At 46.5% G+C, this 24,771-nt stretch overlaps 1 protein-coding gene across 1 annotated transcript; it reads right to left on the bottom strand.

The window, feature by feature from the left end:
- Positions 1–15,101: 15,101 nt before the first annotated feature.
- On the bottom strand, positions 15,102–16,681 carry LOC139839258 (uncharacterized). Its single transcript, XM_071829308.1, has 4 exons — positions 16,622–16,681; positions 16,335–16,556; positions 16,193–16,253; positions 15,102–15,814 (listed from the first exon to the last, which is right to left on the bottom strand). The coding sequence occupies exons 1-4, from the start codon at positions 16,679–16,681 to the stop codon at positions 15,102–15,104; spliced, it is 1,056 nt and encodes a 351-aa protein (XP_071685409.1).
- Positions 16,682–24,771: the final 8,090 nt, after the last annotated feature.

Genomic DNA, 24,771 nt, shown 5'->3' with positions numbered 1-24,771 from the left:
GTCGTTGCACTATTTGTCACTTATGTGATTCAATTCACATAAGCCGTTTCGAATTGTTTTCATGCTTTTGTAAAACATAAATATTCTTCATTTATATCGTAGATTATCCAATTCTTTCTAATCATGCGACTTTCCGTCCAAACTCTCACCGCCATATCTTGCAAGCCATACCTCATGCCATATCTTCTTTATTCGATGACAAAATACAATGAATAACTACTTGTTGTTTGCTTGGTTTGATTTTATTGTTGTTGAATGGTGTGTTTATGTTGTGCTATATTCTATGTTATAGTTTGTACGGAGAGGCACGTATTTTGATTAAGAGAAGTGAACGCGCTTCAACTACCAAAAGGCAAGTGACATTCAAATCCTACCTATTTTATATTATGCATTAGTGTTTTTAATTAGTATGCATGGTAGGGCTTTTGTTTTCAAAAGTAAAGTTTATATGCTATGCTTAGATCCTAGTAGTGTGTAGTCACCCCTTAAACACAACTTGCTAGGATTGCCAGAGATGATTTAAAAATGATGTCAATGCTTTGTTTCATTTGTTGGTTAAAGTTTTGTTTGAAAAATTGAAAGTTAATAACCTTAATGAAACACCTGGGTGGAATTGGTGTGGCTTTGGATTATGTTGAGTGGCTACCTGGGGCTAGATACATGGGAGTGAACCATGGTATGTGGTGGTGACCTGGGGGGTGAGTACACTTGTGGTTTGCCACCAAGGAACAAAGAGATTGCTATGTCTTCCGTGTTTAGTGTACTTCCAGTGCATCCTTATGATATTATGGGCTCTGTCTTGATTGAGTAAGATGTGAGGGTTCAACTTGTTGCAAGACATTGGCTGGTAGCAGAATTATAGGTGGGAACGGGTCCAGCTGGTATGGTTGCTCTCTCCTTCTGAAAGGTCTCGTCTCATTCTTCTCTCTGGGTAGAATGGGTCGTAAGGTGAAAGTGCACAACCTCTGCAGAGTTAAAAAAACTAAGATCTTAGCCGTGTCCCCGGTTATGGACAATTTGAGTCTCTAGACAAGGAAGTACGGAATAATCTCATCACCTTTTCTGAATGATTAAAAATTTGTGTAGAAATAATCACAGGACGGGATTTCCCAGGGCTACATACATGGGAGTGAACCATGGTATGTGGTGGTGACCTGAGGTTTATCCTAGTTGAGTGGCCCCAGGGCTACATACCTGGCAGTGAAAACCATGGTATGTGGTGGTGACCTGGGAGTCATCTCGACTTTGTGCCCCTTTTGTAAAAATCTTTCTCAAGAGTTATAAAATGTTTTGTTTTGAAAAACATAGGATAAAATTGGCTTTATGCAAATTTTCTTAAACTCCACTAGCCAAATATCATGTAGATAGTCATGCCTAAAAACTGCCACCATATAAATGTCATTTGCCAGTACATCATTGTACTGACCTCCATTCGTGGGGCTGCATATTTAAACGTGCAGGATTTTCTGAGGAGAAGTTCGTGGTAGGATCTGGAGTCTACATTCCAACATGTCTGCCTGTGGCACATGAAGATGATGAAGGCTCATTGATGACTTACATTCCGCTGTGTTTGTTCTGAATATTGTTGAGCTAGTCCATGTGACTATGCAATTTGTAAGGTTTTACTTTACCCTCTGGATCAAAGATGTAGTAATTTGATACTATTGCAATGATTACTATATTTTGTAATGTGTGTGCTATCAGTGATCCCGGGAATAGCACTATACACAGGTATCTTACCTTTATTAAAAGGTAGGGTGTTACAGAGAGATTATGGCGTTTACATGACTATACTGAAGATAGGAAGATCAAACTTGCTTCCTCTGAATTTGATGGCTATGAATTGCGTTGGTGGGATGGACTTGTTCGTGCTCGAGAAGATGATGGTGAGCTGCCTATTTGATACGGGGTGGCCTTTGGACACCTCCTCCTCAAGACCGTCAAGCCCTCCTCGTGGCCCAATGACACGAGCTCGAGCCCAAGCCATACACCAAGAGGTGAATTCGCTCCTTTCCACGTATGCATTTGATACTTCGTTGGATGGCATGCTACTTCATGCAAATACCCTATGTTCAATCAGGTACATCGACCAAGACACAAGACATGGAGACCAAGCCAGTGGAGAGGGAGCTGGAAATGAAGAAGATGGAGTCCCAGCGCTCCAGCCGGAACTTCCGCCCCCCCAGGACCGGAACTTCCGGCCAAATGCCTCCCAGATGCCCTCTAGCGCCCAGGAAGAAGCATCTAACCGGAACTTCCGCCGCGAGCGACCGGAACTTCCGGCCACCGGAACTTCCGCCCAAGTTCCGAAAACGCGCCAAAACACCCTTGGATGATACTGCAAGGAAATCGGCCGTTTCCGGAACTAGGCCGGAAGTTGGCCGGAACTTCCGACCCGACCGGAACTTCCACCCTCCATGACCGGAACTTCCGCCCAGATGCCGCCAAGATGCTGTCCAGCCCCAAGTGAAGGGAATCCAGCCGGAACTTCCGCCCAGGACGACCGGAACTTCCGCCTACTCGACTGCAGCACAAACTGCCACTACAAGAAATCTGGCATAATATGATGTTTTTTTATGACTGGAAATCAAAATGTCATAGCTTTATGACGTTCCTAGCTTTGACCGTCGTTGGCCACACGGGGGGGGGGGGGGGGGGGGGAAACCCAAGAAAATCGTGACGTTATTGGGCAAAAACGTCATTGGCAATTTAGGTCAAAACGTCATTAGCAAAATTAAGTGGCCTACGACGTTTTTCCACTGCCGATTGCGACAAATCAATAACATCATTGGCATTTGGCTCAATACAATGGTATGTGTTTGGCTGCCATGTCATCCATTTTGCCTATGTGTCCCTTTTCGGGTCCCAGGCGCCTCACAGATGTCACTAGAAGCAACTGGCTTGAACTAACTGACATGTAGGACCAACTGATACTTGTGGGACCAAGGCGTCTTGTTATTTTTTTCTCTGTGCCGTCCACCATTTTGTTGGGATGTCCTCTACTAGGCTGCTGGCTGCTGGTGATATTCTCTTCTTTTGGGCTCTCCTCTGCTGGGCTGGCCTACCCTAATGTATATGGTGACGGCCCATCCGGTGGTTGAATTGCTGGCACAACGGCCCATCCAGTGGTTGAATTGCTGGCCCGACGGTCCATCCTCTGCTGGGTTGGAGTGGCTCCCGATGGAAATAACTGGCAAAAAATTGCGCTTGCGGGGACTCGAACCCTCGACCTGGCGCTGCCGCACTACCACTCCCTACCGCTTTGCTACAATAGTGTTGCTGACACAAGTATGGTTGTCCATGTATATAGACATGATATACTAATCAGTTGTCTTCAAATCAGGTGCGGTCGAACCGCTCCACCTCGACCAAAATCCCTCCGACCAGGTGCATCTAGGGTTCCTCCTCCGATAGCTCGCATGGCGGCGCATCTAGGGTTCCCAGCCTGCTCGGGCAGTTCTTCTAGGTCAGGAGCGTCGTCGCGTCACCGCCGGCAGCCGGCACGCCCATCCCGTATCGGCAGCGGTCGTTCGATTATGAGCCCGTCGACGTCTGTGACTGTGGCGAGAAGATGCCACAATGGATTTCTTGGAGTGATCCAAACACTGGGAGAAGATACTGGAACTGCAAAATTCACTCGGTTAGTCTTCGAGCACGCCCCCATTCTGAATTTCCTAGAGCCCGCCGTCTTCTAAATTTTCTTTTCTACTGTGGCTTATTTATCCTCTTTTGTTCTTCATCTGTCAGATTGCTGGTGGAATAGGGTGTAAAGTGTTTAAGTGGATTGATGATCCGCTGGATGCACATCACAAACAATTAGTTCGTGATCTGCGTGATGCTGTTTGGGATCGAGATGAAGAAATTGAGAGGCTCCAGGTAGAAATTGAGAGGCTCCAGGAAGAAAAGTTTCTGCTTGCTGCAAGGAAACAGAGCAACCCTGAACCAAAGAAAATGAGAGGCTTCATGGTTTGGGTGTTATCTGTAGCTTTTGTCATCTGTTGTACCTGGGTGATGTGTAGTGATGTAGCCCTACCCAAAGTCGATACTACATCAAGACCGACAAGCCCTCCTCGTGGTCCAATGACACGAGCTCGAGCCCAAGCCCTACACCAAGAGGTGAATTCGCTCCTCTCCACGTATGCTTTTGACACCCCTTTGGATGGCTTGCTATTTCATGCCACTACCCTATGTTCAATCAGGTACATCGACCAAGACGCAAGCCATGGAGACCAAGCCAATGGACAGAGAGCTGGAATGATGAAGATGGAGCTACAGCGCCCAGGCCGGAACTTCCGCCCTCCAGGACCGGAACTTCCGGCCAGATGCTCTCAAGATGCCTTCCAGCGCCCAGGAAACAGGGTCCAGCCGGAACTTCCGCCCCAGAGGACCGGAACTTCCGCCCACCGGAACTTCCGCCCAAGTTCCGCCCAAGTTCCAAAAGTCCGCGAAAACCATACTGGATGTTACTGCGGGACAATGGCGCAATTCCGGAACAAGACCGGAACTTGGCCGGAACTTCCGCCCCGACCGGAACTTCCGCCCCTCCAGACCGGAACTTCCGCCCCTGACCGGAACTTCCGCCCAAGTTGACCGGAACTTCCGCCCCATCGAACTTCAGCACAACAACACTTTTCAGCGTGTAACTTACCTCTTCGCCCCCACCTATAAATAGCCTTGTTGGCTCAGATCTGAGATTAGACTTGATGTAAGAGAAAACATGAGCTATGCTCCTTCCCGCGGGAAACCCTTCTAGATCTACGAATCTACGAAGTTATCTACTCTTCTAGGCGGTTGATCTCTTCCATTCTAGGAATTCTAGTGTTTTGGATCTTTTGCTTTTGCAATTCTATCTATTTGCACTCTTTTCCTCTTTGGAACTCTATCGATTGCTATTGCCAACCTTTTGTGAGGGATTCTACTCCTTGTGGGTCTTTTTCTTGCAATTCCGTTGGGTTGGTGTATCGGGCCAACGAAGAACAACCGGTTGTGTGTGTGTGTGTGTTGCGTTTGTATCTTCGATCCACCCCGCCATCCACCCACGTTCTTCGTGTTCATCCACCTCCCCCACGAATCCCATCCAAATCCGTGAAGATCGGGCACATCCAAGGACTTAGTCCACATCATATGGTATCAGCAGCTCTTTGGTTGCCACGGATTTGACCCCCACATCCCCCAATTCCACCAATTTCGCCCAAAAAAATTTCCAAATTTTTTTCCCAAAAAATAGCCCCAAATTGGCCTTGGATCGATCTCTCGATTTGTTGAGTTATTTGTGGTTTTTCTCCAATAGAAACTTGTCTTTGGTGTTGATCTGCAATTCCCCCACCTTCCCATAGCTTCTAGTGCCAAATTTTCCTCGAATTCGAAGGATTTCGGCCCGGATTTCCGCCCAAATCGACGAACAGCCCGCAGATCTGATTGCGACCGGAAGTTCCGCCTCGGAGGACCGGAAGTTCCGCCCGGGGACCGGAAGTTCCGCCCCTCAGGACCGGAAGTTCCGCCTGGCCGAAATTTTGACAGCAACCTTCGTTTTTCGTTTTGGTACTAATCCTCTTGTGTTTGGACTTCGGTTTGAGTGCCATTTCAGCTACCACAAAGCTTCCGCAACATCGACAACGATGACGGCACCCCGAGGATCCAAGCGGTTCATTTGACACCTCCACCATAGCAAGTTCAAGATCGTCGGCCACCATCATCAAGTGGTATAACTTGCTCCTAACTTGTAACCCTAGCCTCTTTTGCGTACCTTTCCTATCGAGAGTGGCTTTCTAGTGTTGCGAAGCATTGCGCAAGCGTCCCGACCGTGAGGGTGTGCGTGTGTTGAGCAAAGCTTCGAAGCAAGCTCGTGTGAAAAGATAAGCAAAAGAAGTGTGACATACTTACATAAATAGTAGTATCCTTACATAGTGAGAAAAAGAAAGAAAAATACAAAAAGAAAAAGTGTGTGAGTGACACCTATACACAAAAGAGTCCAAAGCTTATAAGCAAAAGAGAGAAAAGAGAAGAGAGGCGTCTTGCGCAAATCTTGTTGCTTCTCAATTTTGCAACCAAGCCACGGTCTCTCTTGCGTTGGCGTGACACCGAGCTAGTAGTCTTCGTTAGGACCATTTTGTTCTTGCTCATTTTCCAAGTCACGCTAACCCCATTTTGTCCCACGCGTGTGTTCCTCCTTGTGTATGCCTTTTGTGATCACCGCCTTTGACTTGTGACTTTTGGATCTTACCCACTTTTGACAATAGACTTTTCGTTTGGTTCTTCCATTTGGCTTTCCACATCCGTACCTAACACCATATAGAGTTTTGTTTTTGTGTGTGTAACCGGTTGTTCCTCACCTTGATACACCTTTCCAATTTTGTTGTGAGTCTTTGACTTACTTGTGAGCTTTCCTCTAACCCCCACAACATAGTTCTTGTTTTAGTTGTAACCATGTCTAGTGGAGAAGGGAACCAACTACCGATGACACGGCACCAACATTGGATAGCTACTCAAGCCGTCAACAAGAGTATCCATGACCTCACGGCAAGGATCGATGAGACCGTTGCACGCTATGAAGAACGAGCTCAAGTGCAAAGAAGAGACCTCAATGTCCAAGTGCAAGACATCCATGACAAGCTTGATGCTCAAGGCCATGATATGAGGGCCACGCTTGCTACTCAAGGTCAACAAAACATGGCGAGCATGAGAAGGCAAGAAGAAAGGATGGCACGCCTTGAGCAAGCTATTGCCAACATCGCCAACAACCGAAGCCAACACTCAAGGTCTTCGCGCTCTCATAGTTCAAGACACCGAGCTTCATCCTCGTCTTACCATGCTTCTAATGAAGACCCACACCACCATAATGTGGATGCTCAAGTACTTCAACAACAAGCTCGAGATGTGGAGCAAGCACGTGCTCAACTTGAGCAAGAGAGACTACAACAAGAAAATCGCCAAGCTCAATTCGAAGAGGAACAACATCGTCTACGTCATGATCAAGCTCTCCTTCATGCACGTGAGAAAGAACGTCTTCGCCATGAGCAAGAGGCACGTCAACAACAAGGGCAACCGCGCCCATCTCAAGTGGCCAATGCTCAAAGGAACCCACCTCATGACGTCGACCAAGAAGTGAACCAAGAACGCCAAATCATCAATATTGATGCTCCGCAAGATGATGGCGCAAGAAGAAACAATAGGGACAATAGAAGACACAACCCTCTCAATTATCGAGCTCATCAAGCACTTCATGCTCACCAAGGTGAAGCAAGGAACCAAAATGAAGAAGACGCCTCAAGTGAAGCTAGTGTCATGCCACATCCCCGGCAACCTCATGGAAGGCGTCCTCCTCTTCCAAACCGCCGCAATGGAAATGAGGATCAACCTCAACAACATCAACAACCTCGCAACCATATTGAGGATGAAGACGATGCAAGACCACCTCCTAGACGCAACGACCGCAATGAAGAGGAAATCTTTGGGAAGCTCAAATTCACCATGCCCAAATTCCACGGAGAAGAAGACCCCGATGCATACCTCTCTTGGGTTCTCAAGGTTGACAAGATTTTCCGCATCCACAACTTCTCCGAAGCAAAGAAAGTGGCCATGGCATCACTTGAGTTTGAAGGATATGCAAATGTTTGGTGGGAAGAAGTGAACAAGAAGCGTGACAAGGAAGATGTAGAGCCCATTGACACATGGGAAGAAATGCAAGAAGTCATGCACAAGCGCTTTGTGCCCAACCACTATAAACGCGACCTCTTCAACAAGCTTACTCAACTCAAGCAAAGCTTCAAGTCCGTTGAGGAATACTACAAGGAGATGCACATGACCATGATCAGTGCCAATGTGGATGAGCGAGAAGAGCAAACAATGGCAAGATTCTTCAATGGATTGAACATTCCCGTCAAGAGGATAGTGGAGTTCTTGCCTTACACCAACATGGTTGAATTGCTTCATCAAGCAACAAGAGCCGAGCGCCAAGTGCGAGAAGACTTAGCAAGTGCAAAAACAAAGTCCTTCTTCGCCGCAAGAAATGCAACAACCACCTCCTCAAGCATCAAGAACACAAGTGCTATTGCTCCCAAGGATCCTCCTAAGCAAACGAAGAGTGCCTTCAAGACAACAAGCTTCAAGCCGGATCAACCAACTATGTCCTCCAAAGCTTCCACGGGATCTAGTAACATCACTTGCTTCAAGTGTGGAGCTCAAGGACATAAATCCTTTGAATGCAAGAACACAAGAGTTATGATAACTCGAGATGATGGAGATGTGGAGTACTTGAGTGAAGGAGAATATGAAGCCTTGGTACAAGCCGCAACCAATCATGAAGATGATGACTTGGAAGACCAAGAGCAAGTCCTATGTGTGCATGATGCAAACCCGTCCCTTGTGGTGACCAAAGTGTTGACAACCCATGCACTTCCCAATGAAGATCAAAGGTGCAACATCTTCCAAACAAGAGCGGGAATCAATGGCAAGTCAATAAAGGTTATCATCGATGGAGGGAGTTGCCACAATCTTGCAAGCACCGAACTATGCTTCAAGCTCAACCTCACACTCCGGAAGCACCCCCACCCTTACCATGTGCAATGGCTAAGTGACAATGGAAATGTCAAGATACAACACACCGTCTCCGTATCCTTCAAGATTGGCGCCTATGAAGACACCGTTGAGTGTGATGTCGTACCCATGACGGTGTGCCACATGCTACTTGGTCGCCCTTGGCAATATGACAAAAGATCAAGCCATGATGGCTACACAAATGCCTATAGCTTCAAGGTCGGCGACAAGACGTTCATCCTACGCCCAATGACTCCTAGCCAAGTAATTGTGGACAATGCAAAGGCTTTAGCGAGGGCTACGGAAGCTACCATCACTAGTGAGATGAGTGGTGAGAGAGTGACCCACCACAAAGAAAGTGAGCGCCACAAGCCATATATGAGTGAGATGAAGAGTGTCCTCATAGCTACCAAAAGTGAGATGAGAGAATTGCACCACAACCCATCCACCATATTGCACTACGTGCTCATTTGCAAGGGGCCATCCTCGGAGACTAACAACTTAACAACACTTCCTTTGTCTTTGTTGTCTCTTTTGAAGGAATTCCAAGATGTTTTCCCCGACGAGCTCCCTCATGGACTACCACCGCTTCGAGGGATTGAGCACCGCATCGACCTGATACCCGGCGCTCCTCTACCAAACCGCGCCGCCTACCGCACCAACCCCGAAGACACAAAGGAGATCCAACGACAAATACAAGACCTCCTCGAAAAAGGGTATGTTCGTGAAAGCTTAAGCCCTTATGCGGTTCCCGTGATTCTTGTTCCTAAACCGGATGAGACGCAACAAATGTGTATGGATTGTCGCCCCATCAATGCCATTACCGTTCGTTACCGCCATCCCATTCCGCGTTTAGATGACATGCTTGATGAATTGAGCGGTGCCACGATTTTCTCTAAGATTGATTTGCGTAGTGGCTACCACCAAATCCGCATGGCAATAGGTGATGAATGGAAGACGACATTCAAGACCAAACTTGGTCTCTATGAATGGCTTGTCATGCCATTTGGTCTTTCAAATGCTCCATCTACTTTCATGCGACTCATGAATCACATCTTGCGACCTCTCATTGGCAAGAGTGTGGTTGTCTATTTCGATGATATTCTCATTTATAGCAAAAATCTCGAGGACCATGTGCAACATGTGAGAGAAGTTTTGTGCATCTTGCGTCATGAAAAGCTTTATGCAAATCTTCCAAAGTGCACCTTTGCTCAAAACAAGTTGGTTTTTCTTGGATTTGTGGTTTCCGCTAATGGTATTGAAGTTGATTCTTCCAAGGTTGAGGCCATCCACAATTGGCCCACTCCTACCAATGTTGGTCAAGTTCGAAGTTTTCATGGACTTGCCGGTTTCTACCGCCGCTTTGTGAAAGATTTTAGCACCATTGCTTTCCCTTTGAATGAGCTTACGAAAAAGAATGTTCCATTTGTGTGGGGCAAGGCACAACAAAAAGCTTTCGATGAGTTGAAAAAGAGACTTACCGAGGCACCACTTCTTGTTCTTCCGAACTTTTCCAAAACTTTTGAGATTGAATGTGATGCGAGTGGACTCGGTATTGGTGGAGTGCTTATGCAAGATGGAAAACCCGTGGCATACTATAGCGAGAAGTTGGATGGCGCACGCCTCAACTATCCTATATGTGACAAGGAACTTTATGCTTTGGTTCGTGTTCTTGAAGTTTGGCAACACTATCTTTGGCCAAAAGAGTTTATTATCCACTCCGACCATGAGTCCTTGAAATATTTGAAAAGTCAACACAATTTGAACAAAAGACATGCAAAGTGGGTTGAGTTCATTGAGTCCTTTCCATATGTAATCAAATACAAGAAGGGCAAGGACAATGTTGTGGCGGATGCTCTTTCCCGCAAACTCACCCTCTTACTCACTCGTTTGGATATTAGTGTTTTGGGTCTTGATGAAATCAAAGATTTATATGCTTCCGATACTTTCTTTGGCCCAATCTTTGCAAAGTGTTCTAGTGAGAAGGGCATCGATGATTTCTATTTGCACCAAGGATTCTTGTTCAAGGGCAACAAACTTTGTATTCCCATGTCTTCGCTTCGCCTTTTGCTCTTACAAGAATCACATGGTGGTGGTCTTATGGGACACTTTGGACGAGACAAGACATATGCCATGCTCTCCACTCACTATTATTGGCCAAGAATGAAGCGCGATGTGGAGCGCCTTTGCCGACGGTGTACGACATGCTTACAAGCTAAGTCAACTTCCAACCCCTATGGTCTTTATACACCATTGCCTATTCCTCATGCTCCTTGGTCCGATATTAGTATGGATTTTGTGCTAGGATTGCCTAGAACCAAATATGGTCATGATTCCATTTTCGTAGTGGTTGATCGATTCTCTAAAATGGCACATTTCATACCATGCTCCCGAACGGATGATGCTTCACACATTGCTTCCTTGTTCTTTAGGGAAATTATGCGACTCCACGGTGTAATAAGAAGCATTGTGTCGGGTCGAGATGTCAAGTTCATGAGTTACCTTTGGAAGACACTAATGGCCAAGTTCAACGTCAAGCTTTTGTTCTCCTCATCCTCACACCCACAAACCGATGGGCAAACCGAAGTGGTGAATTGAAGCCTCTCCACACTACTACGAGTCCTTGTCAAGAAGAATTTGAAGTCATGGGAAGATTGCATCCCGCATGCGGAGTTTGCCTACAACCGCGCCAAGCACACTACGACAATGAGAAGCCCGTTCATGGTTGTCTATGGCTTTGAGCCTCCTACGGCGATTGACCTCCTTCCTCTACCGCTACATGAGCAAGTAAACATGGACATCAACAAGAGAGCACAATACATGAAGAAGCTACATGAAGATACAAGGGCAACAATCGAGCAACAAGTTCTTCGTCAAGCAACACGCCTCAACATGAAGAAAAAGGCACGGATCTTCAATGAAGGGGACCTAGTGTGGATACATCTTCGCAAGGACCGTTTCCCTCAAGAAAGAAACTCCAAGCTCAAGCCCCGAGGCGATGGTCCCTTCAAGGTCCTCAAGCGAATCAACGACAACGCCTACGTCATCGACATACCAACATCCAAGTACTTGGTGAGCAACACATTCAATGTGTCCGACCTCTCGCCATACCATGAAGATGAAGAGATGTTAGAGTCGAGGACGACTCTTTCCCAAGGGGGGGGAGATGATGTAGCCCTACACAAGGTCGATACTACATCAAGACCGACAAGCCCTCCTCGTGGTCCAATGACACGAGCTCGAGCCCAAGCCCTACACCAAGAGGTGAATTCGCTCCTCTCCACGTATGCTTTTGACACCCCTTTGGATGGCTTGCTACTTCATGCCACTACCCTATGTTCAATCAGGTACATCGACCAAGACGCAAGCCATGGAGACCAAGCCAATGGAGAGAGAGCTGGAAATGATGAAGATGGAGCTACAGCGCCCAGGCCGGAACTTCCGCCCTCCAGGACCGGAACTTCCGGCCAGATGCTCTCAAGATGCCTTCCAGCGCCCAGGAAACAGGGTCCAGCCGGAACTTCCGCCCCAGAGGACCGGAACTTCCGCCCACCGGAACTTCAGCCCAAGTTCCGAAAGTCCGCGAAAACCATACTGGATGTTACTGCGGGACAATGGCGCAATTCCGGAACAAGACCGGAACTTGGCCGGAACTTCCGCCCCAACCGGAACTTCCGCCCCTCCAGACCGGAACTTCCGCCCCTGACCGGAACTTCCGCCCAAGTTGACCGGAACTTCCGCCCCATCGAACTTCAAAGACAACAAAGACTTTTCAGCGTGTAACTTACCTCTTCGCCCCCACCTATAAATAGCCTTGTTGGCTCAGATCTGAGATTAGACTTGATGTAAGAGAAAACATGAGCTATGCTCCTTCCCGCGGGAAACCCTTCTAGATCTACGAATCTACGAAGTTATCTACTCTTCTAGGCGGTTGATCTCTTCCATTCTAGGAATTCTAGTGTTTTGGATCTTTTGCTTTTGCAATTCTATCTATTTGCACTCTTTTCCTCTTTGGAACTCTATCGATTGCTATTGCCAACCTTTTGTGAGGGATTCTACTCCTTGTGGGTCTTTTTCTTGCAATTCCGTTGGGTTGGTGTATCGGGCCAACGAAGAACAACCGGTTGTGTGTGTGTGTGTGTTGCGTTTGTATCTTCGATCCACCCCGCCATCCACCCACGTTCTTCGTGTTCATCCACCTCCCCCACGAATCCCATCCAAATCCGTGAAGATCGGGCACATCCAAGGACTTAGTCCACATCATGTAGGAACTGAAATTAGGGTGAATTCAGTGATCTGTTGGTCAGGAGGAGAAGAAGCTAGAGTATATGCTAGAGTTATTGTGTTGTAATTCCAACCATTTGTCTGTTCGTGCCACAATGTTTAGTTCCTGAATTTGAACCATGTCTATGTATGTGTGCAATTCTGTTCAGTTGAAAATGTGTTCTGTTGAAAATGAGTTCTGTTGAAAATGTGTAGCAACTCCTTTTGCATGGCGGCGCCGCCCATATATGGTCGCCGGCGTCAGCCATGCACGCCGGTGCCGCCCATATATGGTCGCCGGCGTCAGCCATGCACGGCGGCGCCACACATATATGGTCACCGGCCTCAGCCATGTATTGAAAAAATTGGGCATGGATTCCCCTAAAAATTGGGCATGGATTCCCCAAAAAATTGGGCACAAATTCTGGGAACAAAAAGCTGACATATTCAACATAAATTCTGGGAAAAACAAGCCGGCATGTTCAACATAAATTCTGGGCCAAACAACCTGACACATAATCTGAAATAAACTGACATTACACAAACTACAGATTCAAACTGCTATTCATCTTCTTCGGAAACTGGATGATTCCTAGTCCTATTTCCTCCATCATCATCATCATCACTACAATACTGGTACATTGTCTGATCAACCTCCTCGATTTCTTCAGGAACAACCTCCTTGCTCCGTTTCTTCAGTTTGTCCACAATGACTTTTTCAAGTAGCACTCGTTCCTGGTCACTTCTCTTCCTACTCCGTGCAGTGCCTTATGTTTCTTGCACAGGAACTTGACTGGAATCTTCATCTTGATATGATAGTCCGGCAACACCGGGTCCCTGTTCATTTTCTTTTACACTCCATAGATGTCTATGGTGAAATTTCTGCACCACTTGCCATTTTCCTTTCAACTTAGTGTCTGGCACATAAAAGACCTTGGTTGCTTGTGATGTCAGAATGAAAGGATCATTCTTGTACTAAAACTTTTCTGTGTTAACACTTTTTAAGTGTCCATCATCGTCGAATCCGGGTTTCCTACCACCAAGGTCAAACCAGTCACACCAGAAGAGGACAACTGACCGATGGACGCCACCGCTGGCGTTGTATTGCAATCTGATGATGGATTTGAGCTGACCAAAGAAGTCAATGTTGTTGCCATCATGATCTCCCTCAGAAATGATTCCACTATTTTGTGTCTTTCTGTTCTTCTCGCGGTCAACAGTATGGTACCAAACACTGTCAACAACACATGCCGAATATAGTCTCACTCTAAAATCTGGTTTGCATGCCAAAGCATAGAGATCAGGATAGACATCATTTCGCATTTTTCCAATCTGCAAAAAATCAACCAGGGGGTGAGTAACACACACAGAAAATTTATATCATGAACTTTTCCAATCTTCAGAAATAAACCAGCTAAAGATCTCACATGAGTCTGAAACCATCTAGCAAAGTTCTTGGCAAGCCATCTATCAACATTGATCTGACCACCTCGTTGGTTCAACTCTTGTTTGCACAGGCTGGAATGGCAACAGAAAATAGATCCTAATTATTATTTGGACATGCTGCAATAACCTATCTATATATGGGGATGAAGAGAAACGTACTCGATGTATGGATCAACCTCAGGGCAACTTCGGAGCACATACCACACCATGTTGTCATAGTCCTCACCTGCATACACATATTGAGAGGCTCCAATAAATTTCACACCGTGTTTGAAAACAGACACATCACCAATATGTGAATCATCCCGCTCCGGATTTCTACTTGGACGGTTGAATCTTGTTTCAACATCGTCGAAGTATCTCGAGCAAAATGTCAGGCACTCATCAATAATATATGCTTCGGCAATCGATCCCTCCGGCCTGGCATTGTTCCGGACATAACGCTTCAATGTTAGCAACCTTCTTTCGACTGGGTACATCCAACCGTAATGCACTGGGCCTCTAAGCCTTGCCTCTTTTGGTAAATGGATGGCCAAATGCACCATCACGTCGAAGAAAGATGGGGGGGGAAGATCTTCTCAAGTTTGCAAAGAATAACTACGATTTCCTTTTCAAGTCTGTCCAGAACGTCTCTCTTCAGTGTTTTGCAGCACAACTCTCTGAAGAAGTTTCCAAGCTCAGCAACCACTTCATATATGTCTTCATGGATTGTTCCTCTCAGGCCAGCTGGTAAGATCCTTTGAAGCAATATATGACAGTCATGGGTCTTCAGCCCTTGAAGCTTGCACTTATCAGCAGCCACACACTTGGATATGTTAGACGCGTACCCATCTGGAAACCTCACAGCTTTTATGAATTCACAAAAATGCAATTTTTTCTTGTTTACTCATTGTATACCACGCCCGTGGCATCTCAAAAGAGTCAACTGAAACAGGCTGCAAATGCAAGTCACATCTTATGCCCATGTCTTCCAAATCAAGCCTTGAATTCACAGTGTCCTTTGTCTTGCCTTGTATGTTCATGAAAGTACCAATCAGATTGTCACAGATGTTTTTCTCGATGTGCATTACATCGAGATTATGCCTCAGCTTTAGATCTTCCCAGTATGGCAAGTCCCACAAACATGACCTATGGCTCCAACACTGACCGTCCTCACGTTTCCTTTTCTTCTGAAGCTTGCCTGGTATCTCATCTCTAACCCTATCAAGCTGTTCCTTCAGCTCTTCTGGAGTGAATTCCGCTGGCTTCTCACGCCTTTCAGTAGCACCATTGAATTCTTTGCTATTTCTCCAAGGATGGTACCGATGTAGCCAACGGCGGTCCCCAATAAAGCAGATTTTGTTCCTTAATTTCTTGGAGCAATTCTCTTTGTCAAAACGCACACATGCCTGGTAACCAGCTGTGGCCCTCCATGACAATGTGTGCAGTGCCGGATAATCATGAATGCACCATAAGATTGCAGCACGGAGATCAAACTTGTCTGGACTATTGGCATCATATGATTTTACACCTTTCCAGAGCTCCTGCAGCTCTTCCATCAAAGGCTCCATGAAGACATCAAAATCTTTTCCTGGAGAGGATGGACCAGGGATTAGCAATGTTAGCATGAAGTTGGACTGATCCATACATGCCCACGGTGGAAGGTTGTATGGCACCACGAATACATGCCACATGCTGTAGGAGTTGCTCATATTCCCGTAGGGATTAAAACCATCTGTGGCAAGTCCAAGCCTTATGTTCCTGGCATCAGCGGCAAAGTCTTTATGAATATTGTCAAAATCCTTAGATGCATCCCCGTCTGCTGGATGACTGAGATCATTCTTCACGTCTTGCCGCTTCAGTTTGTGCCACTGTACTTCCTTTGATTGCTCCTTTGAAAGAAACATTATTTGCATCCTTGGAATCAATGGGAAGTTCCTCAGCACCTTCTCTGGGATCTATCTCCTACCATCAGCATCTTTCCATCTGGAGGCTTTGCACTTGGGGCAATTATTCTCCTTGGCATAATCCTTCCGGAACAATACACAGTTATTCGGGCACACATGGATACTCTCATAACCAAGGCCCAACCTGCCGATTATGCTAAGTACCTCCTCGTATGACTTTGGTACTGAGCTAGTAGGGTATTGCAAGGCCAAAATCAGGAGTATCGCGTTGAATGCAACGTTGCTAATCCGGTAGTACGACTTGGCCTGAAGTAACTTGACTGTGAGTGAAAACCTTGACATTGTACCCCCATCGCTGGCTGCGCGCTTGGCTTCCTCTATCAACTCAGCAAATATAGTGTCCTTTCCAGGACCTTGCGGTTCTGACTTGTACAAATCAGCAAGCAGATCAGGAATTCTATCATCTTCGTAACCATCTTCCTCTTGCAAACCAAAATAGTGTGCCTCTGCATCACCTCCACCAACATGGTGTGCCCCTGCATCACCTCCATGTCCAGCCTCAGGTTCACCTCCATGTCCAGCCTCAGGTTCACCTCCATGTCCATGTCCGGCTTCAGGTGCACCTCCTTGTCCTCCATGTCCAGCTTCAGGTACAGGATGTAATGCTTCTCCATGGAAGACCCATCTGTCATAAGTGCTTGCCATCCCAAAAAGAAGCAAATGAGCCTCTACTACATCTAGAGGTTTTGTGCATCGGTTGAGACAGCTATGACATGGGCACAACACCTGATCATCATTGGCAGCACTCAAGCGAAAAAACTGCATAAACTCTGCCACTCCCTTTGTGTGTTCAGGGGAAAGCCTTCTAATTCTTGTTGTAATCCAGTGTCTGTCCATCTGCGGAAGAACAAAATGATGCAATTAGCAAACACCTAACTGCACAACAGTTCCAATTTCAAGGAATGCACAGCAGCTCAATTCGATTTTGTGAACTGATGAAGAAGAACATATCGAGAGGGGAGAGATGAGAGGGGTGCAGACCGGGAGATGCGGAGGGGCTCGTCATCGGAGAGGGTCGGGGCTCGTCCTGGAGAGGGCGAGGGGCTCGTCCTAGAGAGGGCGAGGGGCTCATTGTCGGCGAAGCAGATGGACAGCAGATCCCATGCTTGGACGCAGCGCCGTCACACCCACCACCGCCGTCACCTCGGACTCGGTACATTATTCCTAGTAACAGCACATATTGTGATGTAGCCCCGTTCACCGACGACGCTACACCAAGACCAACAAGTCCCCCAAGTGGACCGATGACGCGAGCCCGGGTTAAAGCTCTACATGATGAGGTGAACTCGCTCCTCACCACCCTTGATCTCGGTACCCCTTTGGATGGAATGCTACCTCATGCCGGTGTGCTATGTGTTATTAGGTACAAGGCGCATCAAGACCCCGGAGAGGAGGACACGCCAAGGTCAAGGGAAGGAGAGGAGCAGCGGGACATGGAGATGATCACGAAGCCGAACCCGACGTCGCTCGAAGCACTCAAAGGAAGAGAAGAGAGCTGGCCGGTCCAGGAACCGGTCAGACCGGCCGCACAACCGGGCCGTCCGGTCCCAGGCCCGTTCAACCGGGCGCCCAACCGGATTCCCCTGCATCGTACCGGAAGGAAACCGGAAACTTCGCAAGATCCCGGTTGGCGCCCGGTCGACCGGACCCAGGACCGGACCACCCGGTCACCAGCCCGGTCAGACCGGATTCCAAACCGGATTTGACGGGAATGACTCACCAAACTGCCTAAGTTATCCATTCGCGTACCTTTTCGCCCTTGCTGGCCATGTATGCCTATATAAGTAGCCTGGACCCCTCCTTTACCCCTCAGACTTGAATTGCTCTCAAACACAACTTGTGCTTAGTCTCCCTAGGGTTATCATCCCTCTGTAATCAAGGCATCCTGGTTGGTGATTTGGATATTGTTGAGTGAGATTCTAGTACAAGCTACTCTCTCTCCCTCATCAATCTCTTCTTCTCCAATCCCAATCTCTCTCCGGGAATTCTGCCGCGTGCCTCTTCCAGGAGATTCTATTGGCGTGGTCCATCGAGCCACGGGGGTAAGTATCGGGTGTATCGGGTTGGTGTGCGTGCGTGAGTGCCGGCGTTCTTCGTGTTCTTCGTGTTCGTCGCGTTCTCCCACCTCTTCCCTTGGTCTTCGGGGTCAAATCGCGAGATCGGGCCATCCCCTTGATCTTAGATCACATCATATTGGATCATGAGATTCGATATTGTGAACTGACAAAGAAGAACAGATCGAGAGGGGAGAGATGAGAGGGGTGCAGACCGGGAGATGCGGAGGGGCTCGTCGTCGGAGAGGGCCGGGGTTCTTCGTCGGAGAGGGCCGGGGCTCGTCGTCGGAGAGGGACATGGCTCGTCGTCGGAGAGGGACGGGGCCGGTGACCACCGCCACCGCCGCCGCCGAGCGACTGGATTCGAATTTCTGCTAGGTTATCGGAGGGAGTTGGATTCGGAAGGGATATTTGGGCTTCTCCTGGGCGCCAAAAAAAATCAAAAAGAGTGAGGGCTGGGAGTTGAACCAAGCACCTCTAGATATGTCAACGTGCCAGTTAACCAGTGGAGCTATTGGAGAGATCTTGTCAGCTTACCATCCTTTATCCTTTACATAGTGGAACTAAGGCAACTTTTTTTTTAGTTATGGATATTATCATCTATCAGAGGGGATACTGATTTAGGACAACAGTTAATTTGTACAGGAGCATTAGCTAAGCAACAGGCTAATATATGACTAATAATTAATTACGGCTAGCAAACTATATATATCTATATGTACTCTAGCATATATAGACCACCAAAAGCACATTATATTACACATATATAGTGCCAGCCTTGAGCTCAATAACATCATACCAAAAGGACACGTTAATTATAGGTACTACCGAGGAGGTTCAATGCTCATTTACTTGAGCACATTACATAGACCAACATGCCATTAGATAGTACCAGATCTATAAGAGGTTCAACGCTCATATTACTTGAGCTCATACACACATATATATAGTACTACTAGCTTAATTAGAGAGGTTCAGCCTGCTAGCTCATTTCTCGAGCTTCCTGACATGCAACTTGAGACCGCCCCGGGCGCGAATGCGGAACCAAAACACAAAGATATCATTTTCCTTCATCTTGCTCTTCTGCACCACAGCTCTCCAGTTAGTTGTGATCACTGCACCGTCAACCCTCCATTTGCCCTGGAAAATCCTCACTTTCACACAATGTCTCTCACTGTACGAGACAAGAAAGTCATTATCTGGAAGGTGCATATTCCTCGAGATGTACTGCTTGGTAAACTTCCAGTTGAAGTACTGCAGATTATAAGATGCAAAACTTCGTTCAGATGAAGTCATTGTCAACATATAAAGATGCAAAAATATCCTTGAGATGGAGTAATTATTTACCATTCTGGAACTGCCTTCCACGGTACTTGCACTCTTTATAGTGCACACATAAAAAGGAATTGCGGGGCGCTTTTGGTCAACAAGAAATCTCAGGGTTTCAACTTGTGTAGGATTCATTTCCACTAGATTGGGATACATGCAAAAGTCATCCCATTCCTCACTTGCCTCTATCCTGGGACCTACATATAAGGAAACCAGGGAATAAGGCCTAGTTTAAAGTTTTCCTAAAATTGAAGTATATCAAACCAACAGTATTTATAGAAACTGAAGTATTCCTTGAATGCTACAAATTGACTAGCTATTATGCCAAACCGAGACTAAGCATTTGACCTATATCCTGGATCTATAACTAATATATATTTTTTTTACCTCAACGAATCTGATGGACATCAGCAGGAGGAGGAGGAGCAACTTCCTCATGGTCAGCTGCACAATCCATTGCTGCAGCATCATCAGCTTCCTCTTGCTTAACGTGAACCCTATCTGGAGCACCATCCTCACCTTCAGAGGATGAGCTGATGTCGATGGTCTCAACGGCCTTCTTGGATGGGACCAAAATGGCAACTTCATATTCATAGGGGTCCATGGTGTCGACCTAATAACAAGCAGTGAACAATTTGAGAACTTTGAAACTATTAATTACACATTAATTAAATCTAAGTTGGGATGTTTAGGTTCAGATTGACATTCGCACTAGCAGCACTAGCACATGTTTTGAATCAATCTAAACCAGGAAAATCTACTCTAGCACTAGCATCTACTTTGAATCGATCAAACCCTAGGAAAATCGCCGCTCGGACAAAAAAAACCCCAAAATCCCCCAAGATTAAGTACGGCAAACCCTAGAAAATCCCCCGCTCACCCCAAACCTGAGCTTCGGCCGATGGAGGCAGTGGATCTTCGGCCGACGGAGGCGATGCTTCTTGACGGGGGCGGAGGCGGTGGCCGACGGAGGCAGAGCTGCTGGGTTGGGAGAGGAAGAGGCGGCAGTGGCGGCTGGGTTGGGAGAGAGAGAGTGAGACAGGGGAGAAAGTTGCTTTTGGTATAGGACATTTTGGGGTGGGTGGGGCAAAATGGCACCCACTGACGTGTGGGGCCATCTAGCAGTAGATACTAGGCCATTTCCGGTAATTTTATGTGGATTAGAGGCCAACAGGTAAAATGGAACCCTCATTCTCTGTTTTTACTAATTTTAATAAATCAGAAATTCTGCCTCATCCGTATCTCCGCTTCTTGACGGTTCCACTCCTCCTCCCACTCATTTCTCTCCGCATTTTTGCCGGTTCCACTCCTCCTCCCACTACACGAAAAACCCTCATTCTCGCCGCTTCTGCCTCCTCCGCGCCATGGACGCTTCTTCTTCCTCTTCCTCTGTTCCGCAACCGCTTCTGCCTCCTCCGCCGTCAGTCATGCAGGCCTTTACTCAGATCAGGACCTTCACCATCCATGGCGGCAAGGAGATCGATGTTGTATACACAAACGAGGAGAAGACGATGAGCAAGTACCTGAAGATGTACACGCAGTGGTATGCGGAAGAAAAGGAGAACAAATTTGTAGGATTGGATCTCGAGTACACTCTGGAGGACCCCAACCACGAAGTAGACAACTTCCTCGCCGTCGTTCAACTGTCCATGAGGAACCACATCCCCGTCTGCCACTATTCTTGGTTTGTAGACCTTAATCTTGCTCTGATTTAGTTAATCTTGCTCAGATTTTAGTTAATCGCTAGTGCATGATGAACCAAGTAACCCTCGAGTGCTCTGTTTTAGTTAATCTTGATCTGTTTTAGTTAAGCTCGAGTGCTCTGTTTTCTCTGTTTGAGAGAAAATTGCAACTCACATGCACCACAATTCGCAAGGCAGTTTCAAGAATATGGGATTGTGCATTTTATTGAAAGAAATTGTGGACAGGGGATTATCCATAATTCTTGTGTTAATGAACCGTGTATTTAGTATATGATGTTGAATTGTGAATTTAGTTTCAGACCAAGTCATATTTCCGTGTTTTCTAACTGGGAATTCGTGCAACAGCAAGTTACAAATTGGTTCATTTGGGCTATGTGCAACAAATTAAACTACAAACCGTGCTAGCTGCAAAACTAGTTTTGTTTCTGTGCTTTCAGGACCAACGGGGAATGTCCGGCGCTGCGCTCATTCCTTCAAAAACAAGGAATTGTGTTCTGCACCGTTGACAAGAGAGCAGATTTTCAAAAGTTATATTTCGAGAAGATTATAATTCCTAGGGAGAACTGGATCGATATCCAGGAATTTGTCCACGTCAAAGGTCTCAACGACAGAGGATATTTAATGAGGGATGTAATGGCTAGTCTTGCAACTAGCATCATCGACGAGTCGTACAACCATATGAAGAACAAATTCCCTCTAGAGAGGCACGATTACTGGGAAGAGCGGCTGTTGTATGATTTAAACCTGGAGTATGCAGCTAAAGATGCTTACGTGAGCAACCAGCTCTATGTTAAGATATGGTTCTTCCTGCGTTACCTTGTGTTTTGCCCCGGTTGCAATAAGGAAGACACGCTGAGGGGACATCTGTGTGACAAATGCAATGCAACAGAGATCGAAGCTGAACGTGCACAGAAAAATGCTGCAGCTGAAATAGCAAGGTTAAAGGCTGAACTAGCAAGCGTGCAGGCTGAACTAGCAAGCTTGAAGGCACCAGCTTCCAGCAACAACACCCAGCAGGCAAGTCCCCCTCATGGCAAGCGGAGGAAGATGAATGATGAGCAGGTGCTGGAGAGTAGTGATGCGCCGAAGAGTAGTGATTATTGGCAGAACCTGAAGTCGTGGACTGGTGATGAGCAGAAGAGTGATGATCCGTGGACGGCGGAGATGAGTGATCAGCAGATCCCGAAGAGTGATGATCCGTGGCTGATGAGGCCAGGCAATTACTGACGACTTCTCCAAGATCCATGCCTAGTTAATTATTTGTATTTTCTTGTCAAGAAACTTTGCTTCTATCGTCTGTTTGTTTTATGAAGCATCTATTGCTTCTGGTTTGTAATAAGTACTTTTTAGTTTGAAACCAGAACCTCCTTATTGTAATAAGTACCTAGTTATTTGTTTTATGAAGCATCTATTGCTTCTTGTTTGTAAAAAGTACTTTTTAATTAGTTGAAACCCCAGAACCTCCTTCCGGTATGGGGTGCTTCCCGGAAATGCGCGGACGACACTTCGGAAAGGTTCTGGCGAGGTATAGGGGGAACTCCCGCCTGGCGTCACCTGTGGGAATAATCTTGACGTTGCATGTGCCAAAAACTTTCGAATACATGTTCCTATGGTATAAACAAACTCAAATGAAGCAAAAAGTAGAATGGTCCGCCCCCGTTGGGATCGAGTCAATGGGCTAGACCGCACGGGGACAATAGATTCACGTTTGGCGTGATCCCGCTACTCCCGAGTGTCGAAATCCCCCCAAACTTATTTGTGCACCTATATGCTAAGCATAAAAAAGTTCTGGTGACAAGGTATTGACTTGTCAATGCCTACGGGTTGTAGACTAGGGTTTACTTGGAAGTAGAGGGCAAGTAGATCTCGAAGGTTTCAGCCGAAAACTACTTGACGATTATGAAAACTAGGGTTTGAGAAACAATGATTCGATGATTTCTTCGTCCCTCGACTCCCCCTTATATAGGAGGCGGAGCCGAGGGATTCGTGTTGTACAAGTTACAGAGTCCGGGAAGGTTTCTAACTCATCCTGCAAGATTACAAATAACACTTCCTATTACAACTCTAGCTTTCCTTAATAATATCTTGGGCTTCCGAATCTTCTTATTCTTCGGGTAGTGGGCCTTCAGTAAACCCCGGGTACTATCTTCGGCAGGCCCATTTGGGATGCCAATGTCAGTAGCCCCCGAGATTTTGCTTGAATCGTAGAGTCAGGGAAAATCTCCACTGTTTATTTTTATTTGACAACTTTTACTTTTCTATATTTCTTCGTATAAACTTCTATATTGTACAGGGATAATGGTAGTTGGGGCTAGTTCATCTGACGGATCAGGTACTAGTTAACTGCTCTAGTGGCAATCCGCAAAAACCTACTTCAAGATCACGTCCCTGGACATGATCTCGGGATACTGGTGTAAACTTCGATAGGTGCCGCTTAAGGTCTTACCATTCTGTTGAGTCCCAGTAAAATTTATCGGGTACCTAACGCGTCCGTTAGGATTTTTCTTCGTATCTGTTGATACGGATAAAAGTAGCAAACCGACATCAGAGACGGCGCCACGCCACACATAATGGATCTGGGGTCTTACCTTCGCAAATTTGCGGCATTCAGAAATTGATCGCAACTTTGGCGTTCTGAGAATATATTGTCGAGTGCTTATTCGGCTGTTGGAATGGCACATTTTATTGAGTCAAAGATGACTTACATTGCTCTCCCGATGGGAGTATATGCAGAGTTATTTTTAACTCGAAATATACTCTTTTGCTCTGCTATCTTTCTTTTTCTCTTTCTTTCTTTCTCTCTCCTCTTTTATTTTTATGATTGCATCGGGCACGCGAACAGCGTTCCCGATGGGAGTAGCCCCCGAGGATACAGCCAAGGACTTGTACTTGGTTGTAGGCTCCACGCCTTATGCCACTATATTTTCTTTCTTTTATCTCCCGAAGTTTTATATTTCTCGGGTGCGCGAACAGCGCTCCCGATGGGAGTAGCCCCCGAGGCTATGAACAAATATTTGTATTTGATCATAGGCTCACGCCATTTCTATTTTGTCTTTCTTGATCTTTTCATCTTTTCAAAGTAGCCCCCGAGCATTTGATCATAAACTTGTATTTGATCAAAGGCTCAGCATTATTTTTCCATGTCGCCTTTTATGAAGATGTTGAGGCGAATTTTTCCTTCTGCTAAGGTGACGTTATTGCTGACGATAGCCACGATTGCCAGTCAAAAATCGCGAGAAGTCTTCTTCCGCTGCCTTGCGGGCCCAATTTATCCACTATTTTGACACGTCGTGCAGGTGGGGGACACACGTCCTCCGCTTTTCCTGGCGCACGTACCGTAACTTCTCCAATGTTAAAATACTTTTTTACCCCTGCTTCCATGTGGTTATCATCTGCCACACATTTTTCCATCCAACGGTCCGCCGCTTCGCCGCACCTCTATATAAGATCTCCTTCTTCCTCCTCGAGCACTTCCGCTCACGCCGCACCTCTGCT

This window comes from Lolium perenne, chromosome 4, assembly GCF_019359855.2.
Source record: "Lolium perenne isolate Kyuss_39 chromosome 4, Kyuss_2.0, whole genome shotgun sequence".
Classification (NCBI taxonomy): Eukaryota; Viridiplantae; Streptophyta; class Magnoliopsida; order Poales; family Poaceae; genus Lolium; species Lolium perenne.
This window is presented reverse-complemented; position numbering and strand designations above follow the sequence as displayed.

Excerpts from the sequence above, each read along its gene's own strand:
- LOC139839258 (XM_071829308.1), bottom strand. The coding sequence starts at position 16,681 with ATGGAGGTGATGCAGGGGCACACCATGTTGGTGGAGGTGATGCAGAGG. Across the intron at positions 16,557-16,621 it reads TGCAGAGGCACACTATTTTG|TCAGAACCGCAAGGTCCTGG; the intron begins GTTTGCAAGAGG and ends GATTTGTACAAG. Across the intron at positions 16,254-16,334 it reads TACCAAAGTCATACGAGGAG|GATTATGCCAAGGAGAATAA; the intron begins GTACTTAGCATA and ends TTGTTCCGGAAG.